This window comes from Cervus canadensis, chromosome 10, assembly GCF_019320065.1.
Source record: "Cervus canadensis isolate Bull #8, Minnesota chromosome 10, ASM1932006v1, whole genome shotgun sequence".
Taxonomy (NCBI): domain Eukaryota; kingdom Metazoa; phylum Chordata; class Mammalia; order Artiodactyla; family Cervidae; genus Cervus; species Cervus canadensis.
Window position 1 is genome coordinate 49752467 of NC_057395.1, and position 17399 is coordinate 49769865.

The 17399-nt window shown below is 41.1% G+C and overlaps 1 protein-coding gene and 1 long non-coding RNA gene across 6 annotated transcripts in view; both read right to left on the reverse strand.

The window, feature by feature from the left end:
* Positions 1-8893: 8893 nt before the first annotated feature.
* On the reverse strand, positions 8894-10105 carry LOC122448753. The gene is made up of 2 exons (XR_006271736.1): positions 9957-10105; positions 8894-9925 (listed from the first exon to the last, which is right to left on the reverse strand). It is a non-coding gene; the product is annotated as an uncharacterized LOC122448753 (long non-coding RNA).
* A 3978-nt stretch (positions 10106-14083) lies between these two features.
* The window catches only part of SHLD1 (shieldin complex subunit 1), a 125711-nt gene continuing 122395 nt past the window's right edge, over positions 14084-17399 (reverse strand). For 4 of the 5 annotated variants that reach the window (XM_043479393.1, XM_043479391.1, XM_043479392.1 and 1 more), the window contains exon 3: positions 14084-14998. In XM_043479393.1, coding sequence (XP_043335328.1) covers positions 14556-14998 — 443 coding nt within the window. In that variant the 3' untranslated portion in view covers positions 14084-14555. The remainder of the gene's footprint in view (positions 14999-17399) is intronic. The other variant, XM_043479398.1, reaches the window with a different exon arrangement.

Consider the following 17399-nt stretch of genomic DNA (forward strand, 5'->3'; position numbering starts at 1 on the left):
ATAAACCAATCTATTTGGAATGGTTCAAAACAGTTCTTAAAGGAAAGGGAGACTATTATAGATTCAAAGAGGCTTAAGAGATATGCCAACCAAAAGCAATGGTAGATCCTTACTTAAATCCTGATTCAACTAAAACTGTAAGAACATGAACTGAGTACTAGATGATATTAAAGAGTTATTGATGATGATATCGTGGGGGTACTAGGGGTATTGTGCTGTGTTTTTTTCCCAAGTCCTTACCATTAGAGATACATACTGAATTTATGTGTGAAATAAAAGAATGCCTTAGATTTGCTTTGAAATACTCTAGCACAGTATTACTGAAAGTGTGGTCTGCAGATCAGTGCCAGTTTTCAACTGTGTGCTATCAGTTTGTGATAAGTGCAGACATTGACAATGAGTATTTAGAAACTGCGATATACCGGAGTGGGTTGCCATTTCCTGCTCCAGGGGATCATCCCAACCCAGGTATCAAACTATGTCTCCTGTGTCTCCTGCATTAGCTGGAAGATTCTTTACCACTAATGCCATCTGGGAAGACCAAGAACCTGTGATAACACTTTGCATTGTCATGGCATCCAAGCAGCAATGAGTGGACTTGTCTCATTGACCAGCGCAGAGCCCAGTTGGGTATCATTGAACTTGCATGGTGAACGGCCTGTGGTCCGTGATAACTGGAAATTAAACAGAAGGGTTCTTGACCACTGATAGCTTAAGAAGAAATGCTTTAGCACACACAGAGAGGGGTGAGGGTGTAGAGTTAGATGAAAAAGTATTGCAAACATCAGGTGACTATTGAAGCTAGGTGAAAGGCATATAGCACAATTCTATTTTTGGGAAAGTTTGAAAATCTACATAATTTGGTTTATTAAAATTAACCCAACATGCTAATTTTAAACACACACATTGTCAGTAAATATATTTATGTCTAAACATACAGTATGTAAGTATAATACATGTGTATTTCACACACATAAAAATGACACATAATATAGAAAGATACACAGAATTCATAGCTCACATATGTAGTTTCATTTTACAGAAATCTTAGGTAAACAAACAAATTAATTTGCTAGATGATAAGCTTGGTGAGCTTTTATTATATAACTATAATAAACTGATTATATAATAGACGCCTTGAGGCCAAGGATCTTGTGAGATACCATTTCTGTGTCTCCACAGCACTCAACCCAGGGTACTGCAGAGTTAATGGTATCCAATAAACCCTGGCTAACCGGCTAAACTCAGGAAATGAATCGTGATGCAGAGTGGTTTAATTCTCCCTGCAATAAGAACATACCACTCAATTCAAGAATCAGTTTCCTGAATCTGCCCTCATGGAGATGTGTCACAGAACATTTGAGACTGAGGGGAACTTGGAGCTTTATAAAATGTCCTCATTTTGTAAACAGAAATGAGGGCCGGAGAAGTTCCATGAGCCTCGCTGGACATCTCGCTTGTTAATGGCGAAGCTATTGCCTCCAGCGCCTACAATTGGACTGTTCCTTCTGCCATATTGTTTCTCAGAAGATACAAATCCACCTCTCACCCCATGCCCTTTGCTCCTGGCTTAAAATTATCTGGTTTCAGATGTAGGAAAGAGAAAGTTGTCAAGCTGACTGTACCAGGAGGCTGAACAGGAGTTGTGACTACAGAACAAGTCATATCATGATTAGTATTTACCCAGCACTGCTCTGTGCCTCTGGCCTTCAGGAACTTTCTGTCTACTGGGGAAGGCAGGTGTACACGTGTCAAGAGAGAGTGGTTTTTCTGCGTAGGATTAAAGCATAAAGGATTAGCTAGGTAGAGCCCTGGGGGCTGGAGAAGGGGCAGAATATCTTAGAGGCCATAGAGCTTGGGCATGAGGTCAGAGAACCAAGGAGAGGGCAGAACTCTGGGTTAGAATCACACGGACCTGGGTTCATGCTTCACCCTGTTGATACTAAAGAGCTTGAGAGGTTTCTGTGGGGAACCAGGTAAGATCCAATACTGGCTGGATTTAAACAGACCAAGTGTGTGGAAATGTCTGGCAGCAGGGAGAACCATGAAAAGGGCCTAAGGAGATGAAAGTGTGGAGCAGGTGATGGCAGAGGGAATAGTGAGAAAATGCAGGTGTGAGAATTTTGACTTTTAAGCAAAAAAACAAAAAGACAAACAAAAAGCCCCGCCAACCCTCCCACCCCCTGCCCAAGACTATGTGACATGCCAGGTGCTGTTCTAACACCATACAAATCCGAACATCCTGAATTAGGTATTATTGTTATTCTTGCTTTACAGATGAAGAAGCTGAGACAAGGAAGGTTAAGTCACATGCCCGAGGATAAACAGTAAAATCAAGATCACACCCAGCAGGCAGTCTGTCTACTCTCAGCTCTTCACTACCACTGCATACTGTAGTGAAGTAAAGGTATTAGAGGTAAAAGTCAGGATGAATCCATCCTGACCAAGCGGCTTAGAAAATGTTAATGCCATTGACAAGTTAGATACATTAAATGAGAATATTCGCTTGGGGGAAAGCATATACATGTAGCTGGTTTTCTATACATTTTGTTTAAGTTGACAAGGCCACATCTGAGTAAAGTGTCCCATGGGAATTTAGAACTATAGGACAGGAACTTGGGAGAGACGTGGTTGCCAGTTCCCTCCTGGCTGTACTTGAAAAATGTGCCTCTTCATTCTGGCCTCCATGATATCAGATAAGAAATCTGCTATTATTTGAATCGGTTTTGCTTGTAACTAACGCATCATTTATTTCTGGTTGCTGTTAACATTTCTTAGTTTTCAGAAGTTTAATTATGATGTGTTTGATGAGAACTTTTTTAGATTTATTGGGCTTCCCTGGTGGCTCAGAGGGTAAAGCGTCTGCCTGCAATGCAGGAGACCTGCGTTCGATCTCTGGGTCGGGAAGATCCCCTGGAGAAGGCAGTGGCAACCCACTCCAGTACTCTTCTTGCCTGGAAAATCCCATGGACAGAGGAGCCTGGTAGGCTACAGTCCTTGGGGTCGCAAAGATTCGGACTCGACTGAGCGAGTTCACTTTCACTTTCACTTCATCTTATTTCAGGTTCACTTAGCTCTTGTAGGTTTCTGTTTTTCACCATTTATTTCAGCCATTATTTCTTTGAATATCATTTAGTCCAACAGTCTTTCTTGTCTCCTGCTAGGATCCTGATGATATAGGAGTGAGCTTTTGTTAAGAGTGTCTGGCAGCAAGGAGAACCATGAGAGCCTAAGGAGATGAAAGTGTGGAGCAGGTGATGGCAGAGGGAGGAGAGAGAAAAGGCAGATGTGAGAATTTTGACTTTTAAGTAAAAAAAAAAAAAGAAAAAACCCCACTATGCCCCCGCTCACCTGCCCTTTTTGTTAGAGCTTTTGTTACTGTCCACAGATGTCAGAAAACCAAGAGTTTTGTTACTGCCCCACAGGTCCCTTCCCCCACCCCCAGTCTCTTTTAGCTATTCCTCAGATTGAGTGAATTTAATTGAACTGTTCTCAAGTCCAGTGATTCCATCTTTTATCATCTTCACTCTACCACTAAACCTATCCTATGAGTTTTTATTTTAATGGTTGTACTTTTCAGTTCTATAATTTTCATTTGGTTCTTTTTTTGTAATTTCTATTTCTTTGCTGAGGTTTTATATTTTCTCGTGTTTCTAGGGATTTCATAATTGCTTGCTGAAACCATTTGACTGCTTTAACATCTTTGCCAGATAATTCCAGCATCTGATTCATCTCACTATTGATGTCAGCTGATTATCTTTTTTCATTCAAGTTTTTATTTTTCTCCTTCTTGGTATGACACGTGATTTTTTAAATAGCATTCTGGACATTTTGCATATAATGTTAGAAGACCCTTGATCTTATATAAATCTATTTTAGTAGGCACTCTATTTAGTTTTTTTTAAGGCTTACTTTTGTAGGCTATCATTTCAATGACAGTTTAGTTTTCTGAGTCCTTGCAATGTTGTTCTGGTCCACTTTGTGCTTCTGGCTCTGCTTAAGCTCCCACTGGTTTACTACATGTGATACTTGTGTGGGTAAAGGTGTTTCCCTGGGCTGCTGGATGTCATTAGGCAGATGTAGGGAGATGCCCTGGGTTACCTTCTGCTACTGCATGGAGGTCTGGAGACAGCCTGCTGGCACTACTAGTGCAAGTGTAGGGCCCTGCCTGCCAACCTGGTGTTGGGCAGTGTATGAGCTCGGTTCCTGTTTCTCTATTTCCACTGATGTGGGCAGATTGAGTCCACTGCTGCTGGGGGGTTGGGTGGTCTGCAATGGGTTGGCCTGCCTGCATTTTGCTTTTGCCACTGCTATGGGTAGCTCAGTTTGCTGCTGTCTGTGACTGTGGGGTGAGGATGGGTTGGAAATTAACTTTTGCTTCTTGATATTGCTATGAGTGGGTTTGGCCTGCTGTTACCATTGAATATGTATCTCCTTATTGAGGCCCTGCTATGGTATTCTTTTCCTGGTCCTTTATCCAGAGAGAACAGGTTTTTCTTTCTTCCTCCTTTCCTTCCCTTTTCCTTTCTTTTCCTTCCTTCTTTCCATCTTCTTTCTTGCTTGATTGCTTTCTCTTGCTCTTTCTTCCTCTCTTATTGCTTTTGTCTTTTTTTACCTATTATCTGTTGTTGGTTTGAAGTGCAGGCTGGCTGGTACCCAGGATCTATGGAAGATAAAAGAACACCCACGGAATTCTCTGTGGTGTTGTTCCTCAAGTCATGAGGTCCCCAGCCAGTCCACTTTCTTCTTTCCATCTTTAAAAGTCTTTAAGAGTATGATTATCTTTTGAATTCTTTCTGTGACCTTTATTTGCTTTCAGAGGGGAGAAGCCAGGAAAAAGAAATCTGTATCATCTCCTGGAACTGGAAGTTGCTTCAGGATTTTGGGCAAGTGTTTTTAGTTTAAGCCACTGTACTGGCTGCTGACTGCTGCTGTAATAAATTACCTCAAACTTAGTGGCTTAAAACAAGACAAATATGTTATCCGTTGTTCTGGAGATCAGAAATCCAGTAATGAATCCATAGAGAAAATCAAGGTGTTAGCAGGGTTGCCTTCTTTCCAGAGGCTCTGGGGGATAATTTATTCTTTGCCTTTTCAAAGAATGCTATCTGTGGTTTCCTTCCAGCAATGGCATCACTCTGATTTGGGCTTCCATCATCACCTTTCCTTCTCTGACAGTCCTCTGTTACAAACCTAATGGATGTACTTTTGGATACAGATGCCCCAGCCTCCCAGCTCTTCTTCACAGAAGCAGCGAGTGTTATGTTTCTTCTGAATGTCTCCAAAGATATTTCAGGGATCCACAAACATTTATCTTTTGCCTTTGTTTCCCCCATAGAAATGGTAATTGACTACATATAGTCTTTTCCCCAATTAATAATAGAGTTTGGAGGTATTTCCACATTTGAGTGAAAAGAACTTACTCATTCTTTTTACAGCTGCATATTGGTCCATAATGTGTACAGGCCATAATCCATCTAATGGCCCCTTACAATGGGACATTAGAGGCCCTGCTGGGATTTGAGGGGGTGACTGACAGTGGCCTTATTTTCAAGGGAGGTTGGTGCTATTTACAGTCATGGCTGAGAGGAGCTTCAGTTGTGCAGCAGCAGGATAGAGGTCAGATCAGAAAGGGATAATGAACCAGTGAGCCCAGAGCAAAAGGGGCCGTCTCACAATTTCACTGTGCTCTCTAATTTACAAAGGGTTTCAGGGACATTTTATATTAATATTGAATGTTGAATATTCACTAACTTATGAGAGCCTCATAAAGACTCCGAGACATAACAATCACCTATTACCTATAATTGGCATGGGAGTAAATTCAGGCCCAGCGAGGCTGAGTGACATGCTTGGAGGTGAACAGCAGTAGAGCCGTCTCAGTGTCTTCTCTGTTTCCAAATTCCAGCATCTTGTATCTTGGCTATTTCCTGGGTCCCAAAAGGAAGAGAGGAGCTGAACAGAGATACAATGATTAAATAAAGGGGTTTTTTTTGTCATTGTTGTTTGTGCATGGATATGTGTGTGTGTGATTTTTTTTTAAGGTAAAGGAAACTTACAAATATGTGATGGAAGATGGAGAGGACATAGAAGAGGGCTGAGGATACAAGACAGTGGAGAGAGAATGTGAAAAATCAGGGGAGGGTTAGGCACTGCAACCTAGCTCCCAGGCGTTCCTGAACCAGAACATCTGAGATCTCCACACCTTATATCCAAATGGACCACATACCTTCTAGAGAGTCAGCATGGCAAGCATTAATCAGGATCCCAGGGGCATCCCATTGCAAAGTAACCAGAACGCTTTCATAGCTTGAATACACATGAATTACATTCTCATGAAATAATAAAGAATGCTTAAGGCATCTGACATTAAGCTGCAGATGCTGAAGGAGGCCAGGGGAAAATAACAGCCAGGGCAGGATCCTAATTCTTGTGTCTTCTGTGAATGCACCATGCAGTGAGACAGCAGTTGGGAAGGATTCTCTTGGGTGGATTTGGAGACTCCTTGCTTCCGCTGCTGGTAAAACCACTTTCTCCAATGCACAGCTTTCAGGTATTTAAGAAAAAAGCAATGAGAGAATAAGGCTGGTGGGTTGCAAGCAAGTAAACAGGCCTGACTCTGGTTCACAAGTCTGCTTGCTGAGAGAATCATTTATGCCAAAGGGGCTGTCATTTGAGTCTCCTTAATATACTGGATCTAAGCAAGAAACTGGGATAGGTTGCCATGGAAACTACTGTGCAGCGATAGCCCAAGCCCACAGGGACAGTTTGGGTTTTCTGGACTTTGTGTTTTTCTGGAAAGGCCCAAGGACTGATTAGCTCCTGCAGGTCTAAAACCATGGCCTGTGGATCAATAACATTCAGAGATGTGGCCATAGAGTTCTGTCAGCATGAGTGGAAACTTGAGCCTCTTCAGAAGAAATGGTACTGCGATGTGATGATGGAGAAATGTAGTAACTTGGTCTCAGTGGACCCACTGCATTTCTAAGCCAGACATAATTGTGATATTGGAGCTAGGGAAAGAATCCTGGATTATTTTGAGGAAAGAAACAAGAAGCTGGTGAACAGATTTGGATTCAAGCTATAAAATAATCAGAGATAGAAAAGCATTTATATATAGAAAACATTCATCTCTTTTTCTGCATCAGAGAATTCATAGTGTGAGAAACTCTTTGAAGATGAAGAATGTGGGAAGGTCTTTACTCCTCAAACCTTGCTTAATACGGAAGAGTTCATATTGGAGCAAACAGCCAGGACTCCAAGATGGCATTAGTCATCCCCTGAAGGAGAAGGAGCTCCTGGATGTCAAATCAGGGTAGCTGCCACACTGGATACTAATCCAGGATTTCATCCCTAAACACATTACTGGACCATTTTGAAGAGGTTATTTCTGGTATTGCTAGTATTTAAATATGAAGAAAGGGATTGTTGCTGGGCTTTCTATAGTGCTGGCAGCTTAAGGGCTTTTCCTAAGCCCTTAAGAACTGCTGTTCTTACAAGGAACTTAAACATGTGAATTCCCTGGTGGTCCAGTGGTTAGGACTCCACGGTTTCACTGCCAGTTGCCCAGGTTTGATCCCTGAGTGGGGACCCAAGATCCCACAAGCTGGTTATTAAAAAAAAAAAAAAAGGAAAAAAATTAAAAATAAAAAAAGAGAGGGAAATCTTCCATAAACATGAGCAGCTAAGCTAGTACCACTAAAGAGGGTGCACTCTGCTTTCCTGACCATGACGTTTCCCTGGCACCTTTCATATTCTAATGGAGAATTAACAGTAAAAGATTGCAAAAAAAAAAATCTCTCAGAAACTTTTGATTATGTAATACAGTATTATTAACTATACTCACTATGCTGTACATTACATCCCCATGACTTATTTTAGGATTGGACATGTATAGCTTTTGACCACCTTCACACATTTCACCCACTGCCTCTGGCAACCATCAGTCTATTCTTTCTATGGCTTCAGTTTCATTTTTTTTGGAGGGGGATTTCATATACAAGTGAGATTATACAGTGCTGGTATTTGCTTTCTCTGATTTCACTTAGTGTGATGCCCTCAAGATCCATGTTGTCACAAATGACAGGATTTCCTTCTTTTTATGACTGAGTAATATTTGATTGTATATACGCCACATTTTAAAAAATCCATTCATTTCTTTATGAACTCTTGTTGATTCCATGTCTTGGCTTTTGTGGGTGGTGCTGCATTGAGCACTGGGGTGCAGATACATTTCAAGATAGTGTTATTGTTTCCTTTGGATGGATACAGAAGTGGAACTGCTGGGTTACATGGTAGTTCTAGTTGTAATTTTTTGAGGAAGCACCAACTGTTTCCATGGTGGCTACACTAATTTGTATTTCTGCTAGTAGTACATAAGGGTTCCCTTTTATCCACATCCTTTCCACACAGAATTGGTAATCACAATTCTTATAGGTGTGAGGTGATATTTGTTGTAGATTTGACTTGCATTTTACAAATTGTAATGATGAGTGACAGCTGTGATGTCACTGATGACTAGTGATGTTAAGCATCTTTTCCTGTACTTATTGGCCATCTGCATGTCTTCTTTGGAAAAATGTCTACTCATATCCTCTCCCCATTTTTTAATTGGGTTGTACATTTTCTATTAAGCTGTATAAGGTTTTAAAAATATATATACTGTGGATTGTAAATCAACTATACTCCAAGAAAAAACAAAAATTAAAGGAAAAAAAAAAAAGGCTTTCTCTGAATGTAAACGTGCTCATGGAGATTGTGTTCTCTGATAGGTATGGAAAGTGGTTTTCTTCTGTGAGAGAAAGTGCAGTCTGAGAGAGTCAACCACTGCAAAGTGACCTGGGGGAAAGGGAACAGAGAGAGAAAATGGAAAAAAAAAATGTTTTAAGTCAAATGCAGACAAAAGCAAACTGGCTTGTCATTTATTTGGAAGTATATAAAGCAGCATACAAATGAAATTGATCATACCTGCTTCATCTTGCTTCCATTTAGGTATTTAAAAGTAAATTACAACCATTACAACATTTTACTGCTGAATTCTTTAGTACACATCTCTAAGCACTAGAGATGTTCTTCTACATTTTATTTTATAAATATAAATGAGCATCACCATTTGCCAGCCTGGACACACTAGGCATGGGTGAACAAGATAGAGCTCTCATTCCTTTGGTGGGGGTGGGAGATGGAGAGGTGGGAGGAGACTTAAGCCTTGTACTACATTGCACATGATTACGTTCATTTGGAGAAATCAAGCTGTGAAGGTGATGCTCAGTGCTGTAGGACTACATGGAAGGTAGCCCCTCTCAGCTGTGGTGGGAGGTGGAGGGAGTACGAAGGCTTCTCTGAGAAAGGCACACTGTGGATGGCCCTGGGGTGGGGGGAAGGTTAGCGTTTTGGAGCAGGGAGCTGAAAAGGATAGCTCGGGGTTAGGTATGGGCTCTGGTACTTCTTCCACTGTCTATTAGCTTTCTGTGCCTGTTTCCCCATCTGTAAAATGGGGCCAGTAACAGGGGTGTTTGAAATGATGGTTAGCCGTATTGAGGAATCCACGGTCTTACCCAAAAACTGTTGGTTAAGGAGGTGGCCAAGTTTAGGAACTGAGAAGTCACTGTGGCTGTAGCAGAGGTAAAGCGATGGGATGGGCAGGACCAGCTGCTAGTCCAAGGGCAACGAGAAGCATGGAAGGGGCATGTGGCAGGGCTGGGTCTATATTTCTAATTTTTCATTACTTACTCAATTGCAAATTGTGATATGTGTTTTCACTCCAGACTGCCATGTCCCCACATCTTTGTTATCAGGATTGATCTTTTCAGTTTCTTACCAATCATATAGCCTCTAAAACGGCAACATTTTTTAAAAACTGCATTTCTGTGATGACTTACATCAAGCAGCTATTCATACTGACCCCTGGGAAAAAAACACGCAACTCAGTTGTGAGTTGTGTTTTATTCAGGGACCTTACTGAGGACTACAGCCTGGGAAGGCAGCCTCTCAGATAGCTCTGGGGAACTGTTCCAAGAGGTAAGGGAGGAGCCTGGATATACAGGAGTTTCTGCTGAAAAACAAACAAACAAAAAAACATGTAGTTTTGGACTAAAGGGAGATCAAACCAGTTGATCGTAAAGGAAACCAACCCTGAATATTCACTGGAAGGGCTGATGCTGAAGCTGAAGCTCCACTACTTTGGCCACCTGATGTGAAGAGTTGACTCATTGGAAAAGACTCTGGGGCTGGGAAAGATTGAAGGCAAAAGAAGAGGGTGACAGAGGGTGAGATGGTTAGATAGCATCACCAACTCAATGGATGTGAATTTGAGCAAACTCCAGGAGATAGTGGAGGACAGAGGAGCCTGGCGTGCTATAGTCCATGGGGTTGCAAAGAGTCAGACAAGACTTAGTGACTGAACAACAACATGTAATATCTGAAAGTATAGATCTGACATAGTAGTTTTATTTTTCCAACATAAATTGAATAGATAACAACGAAAATAAACATTGTCCATCTAGCAGCACCTAGAGTTCTTTTGTATACTACCAGTAGTTTGAGAAACACTGATCTAAGCAAACCATTCTAATTAGTTCTTTGAAAATCTCCACTCAAGGCTAGCTGGTAATATCTGTTGCTTGAGTGGGATGCTGGTTGACCACTGGGTTCAGTTTGTAAAAATCTTCAAGATGTTCACTTATAAACACTCTTCTGTATGACTAAAACCAATAAAAAATTTAAAAACTGAACTTTGAAAACTTTAAAAAGTATCACTGTATTGTTTCTTGTTAATTACCGGTAATATGATCTATTACATACATACGTCATGCAAAGAAACAGACTTAGTAAAGTGAAAAAGAGTTACACAAATATATTAAAATATGTTTCTCCTCCTTATAGTTCGGAGGTTTCTACAAGCAAATCCATCTTCCCATAGACTTCTGAAATGGACCAAAGATGATATCCTAGATAGAATGTTCAATGGCTAAGATGTCAATGAAGTGATCTGTAGGGCAGAATCAGACAATGATGCCACAGACCAGAGTCTTAATATCCTTATCTCTTAGTCTATATTAAAGGAAAACAGAGATAAATGGAAAATGCCATCCTAACAGCATGAAGATCAAATTAAGGAGTGAGACTGCAGGGAAACAAATATTTTGTACCGACCTGTCACAAGCACTTACTCAGACACAAGAAAGCACACCCCACACTGTTGTTTGTTTTTTTTTTAACCCTGAAGTGGTTCTGGCTTTTAGACTTCTAAATTCTCTGCTTTCAGAGTTAACCTTTTTTTCTGAACACCCACAGCACTGATATTAATCAAGGTTACAAAAGTCACTGATACTAAAATCTCACCACCAAATAGAAGTGGCTACTTCTTAGTATGGAAATTCAAATACCTTATATCTTTTGTCCTTTAAGAACAGTACAAAATAATCTAGTTTCCTTCTGTTGATAGCCATGGAAAGTAATCTCCAATACTTCAGTGACTGAATATGCTTAAAACTACAGCATATTAAAAAGTAGAGACATCACTTTGCTGACAAAGGGCCATATAGTCAAAGCTATGGTTTTTCTAGTAGTCATGTACGTATGTGAGAGCTGAACCATGAAGAAGGCTAAAAAGTGAAAGATGCTCAGTTGTGTCTGACTCTTTGCAACCCCATGGACTATGTAGTCCATGGAACTCTCCAGGCCAGAATACTGGAGTGGGTAGCCTTTCCCTTCTCCAAGGGATCTTCCCAACCCAGGAATCGAACTGAGGTCTCCTGCATTGCAGGTGGATTCTTTACCAACTGAGCTATCAGAGAAGCTCTGAAGAAGGCTGAGCGATGAAGAACGATGCTTTTGAATTGTGGTGTTGGAGAAGACTCTTGGATCCCAAGGAGATCAAACCAGTCAATCCTACAGGAAGCCAAATGCGAATATTCATAGGAAGGACTGATGCTGAAGCTGAAGCTCCAATACTTTGGCCACCTGATGGGAAGAGCCAACTCACTGGAAAAGACCCTGATGCTGGGGAAGATTGAAGGCAAAAGGAGAAGAGGGTGACAGAAGGTGAGATGGTTAGATAGCATCACCAACTCAAAGGATGTGAATTTGAGCAAACTCTGGGAGACACTGAAGGACAGAGGAGCCTGGTGTGCTGCAATCCATGGGGTCGCAAAGAGTCAGATACAACTTAGTGACTGAACAAAAACAACAATAGCAGTCAAGGGCATCTATGGATTAACTTCACATTAAAAAACAATAAAACTAGCAACTTCAAAATTCAACCTGTAGTTTTTCAAATATAAGTCATCATGGTTTGAAAATTATTGGGGGGGCCAGTTGAATCGGAAAAGCCCATGGAGAAAATGTAGATAACTGGTTGTCAGAGAAAGATCTGGAGTCTTGTTTTCTCAAAGGACTGTTCATTTCCTATTTCCTTCCTGTTAGGTCTCGTTCCAGTGGTACTGTATTTTGAGGTGGATACTGTTCCCACATTCGTTTCTCCCAGAACTGGAAGCCATAGTGTGTAATTCCAAACTTTTAAAAGGCTTCTCTCTCCAGTCAAGAATCTGCAAGACATCTGGTTTGAGAGGGCACCCTCATTCACTGTTAACATACACATGTAAGCTGATCTATGTGCATATTCTGCTTTCTGGAGACCTATGGAGTCCTATGCTAATTAAATTTCCCCTAGAGTTTCTCAAAATCTAATTGCTCAGTGTTGCTGGCTTTTCTCATAGTCCCCCTGTCAAGTGATAGAACACTGCAGTGCAATTTGTTCCAAGGACCTTTGAGGGAGGGATTAGCACGAGGCTTCCGATTACAATTTCAGGGAGCTCGGTGCTGGGAGATGTCCTTCTACCAAATGAATCTCAAATAAACCTTAAGGATGCAGCTGAAGAACAGAGAACCTATCAGCACAGGCTTGGTTGGGCTATTTAAAAGCCATTTCCCTTAAAAAGGAACATAATAATGCCATTTGCAGCGACATGGACCTAGAGATTGTAATACTGAGTGAAATAAGTCAGGCAGAGAAAGACAAATATCATATCATATTGCTTATATGTGGAATCTAAAAAAAGGGTACAAATGAACTCATCTATAGAACAGAAATAGAGCACAGACATAGAGAAGGGTGCAGGAGGAGGGACAAATTACAATGATTGAGACTGACATGTATACACTACTATATATAAAATAAATAACTAATATTTGTTATTAGCACAGAGAACTCTACTCAATATTCTGTAATGGCTTACATGGGAAAAGAATTTAAAAAGGAGTGGGTATACGTATATGTGTAACTGCTTCACTTTGGTGTACACTTGAAACTAACACAACACTGTAAATCAACTATACATCAATAAAATTTTTTAATTAAAATTTTAAAAAATGAAGCTGCTCCTGACCAAACAAGGGCAGGACAGGGGTGAGGCACCAGCTGTTCAGAGGGTGACAGAGGGTGTGGGCAACAGGCAAGGGGAAGCAAAAATGAGAGGAAGGAGTCCTCTTGGGCAAAGGATTCCTTTTCCGCTTCCACCACAAGTTGACAAGCCTGCACCCATCAGTCTGGCATATCATAAATGAGTTTACACATACTTTGGTGAGTGGTGCACATTTGTTCTTTTCTCACCTCTCACATTTACAATCTGGTGGAGACGAACAGACTTTTTTTCTTTTAATTTGCGAATCTTAGATCTTATTTTAGATGGTTCAAATGTTCCTTCCATACCCAGTGAGTATAAAACAGGAAACTCTGGCATTGGAGAAGCAAAGGTATGATTAAGATGTGATGGACCTTTTGGAACCATAGTTAAATTACTTGGGGACACACGTTCACAGTCACATGGTCACAGTTTTACAACTTGATTGAATTCTTGTATTTGATTCAGCATAAGGCTTTGTACCCTTCAAAAAACCTAACTCATCAAGGGACTTGTTTGGCAGTCCAGTGGTTAGGAATCCACACTTTCACTGCCGGGAGCCCAAGTTCTATCCCTAGTCAGTGGGGCCAAAAAAAAAAAAAACAACCCAAAAAAAGTCATCAAATGGAAGACTGTTCTCTTAGGTCAGATTCTTCCAGAAGTAGACTCTGAGTCAAGGGTTCAGGTATAGGAGATTTATTATGGAAATACTCCCAGGAGACACCAGTAATTGAATGAGAGAAGGAGGGCGGGGAAACGAAGGAGCCAGGAAAGGATGAGATAGTGAAACCCCAGCTTTGACCTGACCAGGAGGGGAGCTCTTGAACTTGAATCGTGCCTCAGAGCATGTCCTTCCTGGAAAGAAAGAAGGTGGACTTCTGGACTCCCAAACCACTTGGTCACTGGCCTTAGGTCAAAGGGATGGCCTAAAGGCAATAAAACCACCAGACACTGCCGGCTCTCCATCTGGGCTGGACTGGCTCCAGGACCAGATCACAGATGCCAGCCTTGGCCTGCAAAGCACTTAGCTGGGGGCTGGGCACACCAAGCCGGCAAGAGACCTGATGGGTTCTGGGAGATGCACCAATGGTATTGGCCACAGGGATACCCCCCTCCTGCCCCCATACACCTGCCCTCACCACCAGGTACCAGTTACTGGTCTTTCATCAAGTTCTGCTGCAAGAGGAAATGAATAATATCTTTTGAAAGTCCTGGCATCAGCTTTTCATCCTGTAGAGATGTACTTCCTTCTCTGAGTGGGTAGAAGTGGGCATCCCTGGAATGTTTCTGTAAGATGGAGCAGCCATTCTGGTTGAAGATGACCCGAGCCATTTGAAAACTGCGGAGGGTGTACTTTTGGTTCTCCTGGTCCTTCAGTTCATTGATTTTCTGAGACAGGCACTGGCAGACAGATGTAGAGAGTGAATTTCCAGATGCTGGCTGTGGATTGCCAAATACTTCATAGAATTTATCCAGAGATTTCCGAAGTCCATCATCCTCTTCCTTGGTTTCTGGTTGGCCCTTCACAGAAAGGTAAAGCCAGGGGTTCTCAGAGGTCCAGGAATCATTTTGCTCAGTATTTAGGTTACTATTGTCTGCAAGACAAAACACATTCCAATCCTCAAACACATATTTTAAAATAGCAGAAAGCAAGGCAAGAGCAAATGATATTTTTTTTTTTCAGTTAACACACTCACTGTTCCTTGGTGCTGGATGAAGCACAAGCTGGAATCAAGATTGCTGGGAGAAATATCAATAACCTCAGATACGCAAATGACACCACCCTTACGGCAGAAAGCAAAGAGGAACTAAAGAGCTTCTTGATGAAAGTGAAAAAGGAGAGTGAAAAAGCAGGCTTAAAACTCAACATTAAAAAAATGAAGATCACGGCATCCAGTCCCATCACTCTGTGGCAAATAGATGGGGAAACAATGGAAACAGTGGCAGACTTTATTTTCTTGGGCTCCAAAATCACTGCACATGGTGACTGCAGCCACGAAATTAAAAGACGTTTGCTCCTTGGAAGAAAAGTTATGACCAACCTAGATAGCATATTAAAAAGCAGAGACATTACTTTGCCGACAAAGGTCTGTAGAGTCAAAGCTATGGTTTTTCCAGTAGTCATGTATGGATGTGAAAGTTGGACCATAAGGAAAGCTGGGTGCCAAAGAATTGATGCTTTTGAACTGTGGTGTTGGAAAAGACTCTTGAGAGTCCCTTGGACTGCAAGGAGATAGAACCAGCCAGTCCTAAAGGAAATGAGTCCTGAATATTCATTGGAAGGACTGATGCTGAAGCTCTAATACTTTGGCCACCTGATGTGAAGAACTGACTCATTGGAAAAGACCCTGATGCTGGGAAAGGTTGAAGGCAGGGGGAGATGGGGACGACAGTGGATGAGATGGTTGGATGGCATCACCGACTCAGTGCACATGAGTTTGAGCAAGCTCTGGGAGATGGTGATGGACAGGGAAGCCTGGAGTGCTGCAATCCATGGGGTTGCAAAGAGTCGGACATGACTCAGCAACTGAACTGAGCTGTTCTTAGTAACTGGCAATGGGTAGAATCACCTGATTTCAGAATCGGTTCCCACTATCTAGGGATTATGCCACTCGTTTCCTCACAATAAGAATATCTTACTTGCATGTATCAGGCAGGGGTTCTTAACCTGGGAGTCCTTATATAGAAATTCAGGGTGTAAATGAACTAGAATGGGGGAAAAACCTTATTTTCATTAACCTCTACCTGAAATTAAGAATTTCCTTCCATAAAGAATGTAGGCAACAAACTTATTAGCAGTAGCATCTGTGGCTCCGTTACCAACAGATCACAGCTATTTTTATTTCATATTGACCTTTGTTGAAGATGATTTATAATATCACTTATGCTTATCACTATGTATGGACCAAACTGTCCCTCCAAATTCATATATTGAAGGCTTAATCTCTAATGTGACTGTAATTTGAGATGGGACTTTAAGGTTATTAAGGTTAAATTAAGTCATAAGGGTGAGGCCCTAATCAGACAGGACTTGAAGGCCTTATAAGAAGAGGAAGAGATCCTTCTCTCCCTTCCCACCTCCTCCCGCCCCCATGTGCAAGAACCAAGGAAAGGACATGTGAGCATGTAAGCACGCAGTGAAATGGTGATCTTCTGTAAGCAAGAAGGAAAGTCCATGCTGACACCCTGATCTCAGGCTTCCAGCCTCCAGAACTGTGAGAAGATACATGCATTTCTTTTGTGTGAGGCCCCCAGCTGATGGTACTTTGTTATGGCAGCCTGAGTAGTCAAAGACACACCGCTCTGAAATCACCATGGTTATTACTTCTGATACTAGATCTTATTATGTAAGTGTTAATAAAAAGCATCATATATTGAGTACAATATCATATCTTTGTTCTTTAAATATTTTAATAACTATATTTCAGTATTTTTTCCTTAGTAATCCTATATACTTTAATTCATGCATTTAAAAACATTATTCTGAGAAGAAGTTGAGAGACTTACCAGACGCCAAAGGAATTCATGGCACAAACACAGCAATGACCCCTAACATACAGTTCTGGGCCTTTTATACAGTTCAGACATTTTCTTTTCTACTCCCTGTAAGAATCCTTTAGACTCTTTGCCTCTAAATTAAAGCTATCATTTTTGTGCTTTTTAAAGGAGGGGTAACAAATAAACTAAGTGATTTAATAATAAAGAAGAAACCAGATCTAAAGACAAATCTTAGTTCCTGATCTAACCTGCTCCTCTCTGGACACCCTAATTCTTAACATAGGCATCTTTCAGGTCATTTGAATCAATGTTCCTATTGATGTGTTCTAGAAAAGACTTTATACAAAAAATTAATTTGCAAGTTGCAAAATTCCTTATACAGCTAGCAGTTTTATTCTTTAAAATTTCATACTTTAAATCAAGATACATTTTCCTTTTTTCACTATGACATAAGCTTTATTAAATTACTAGCTTTAATTCCACACACACCCTACCCTT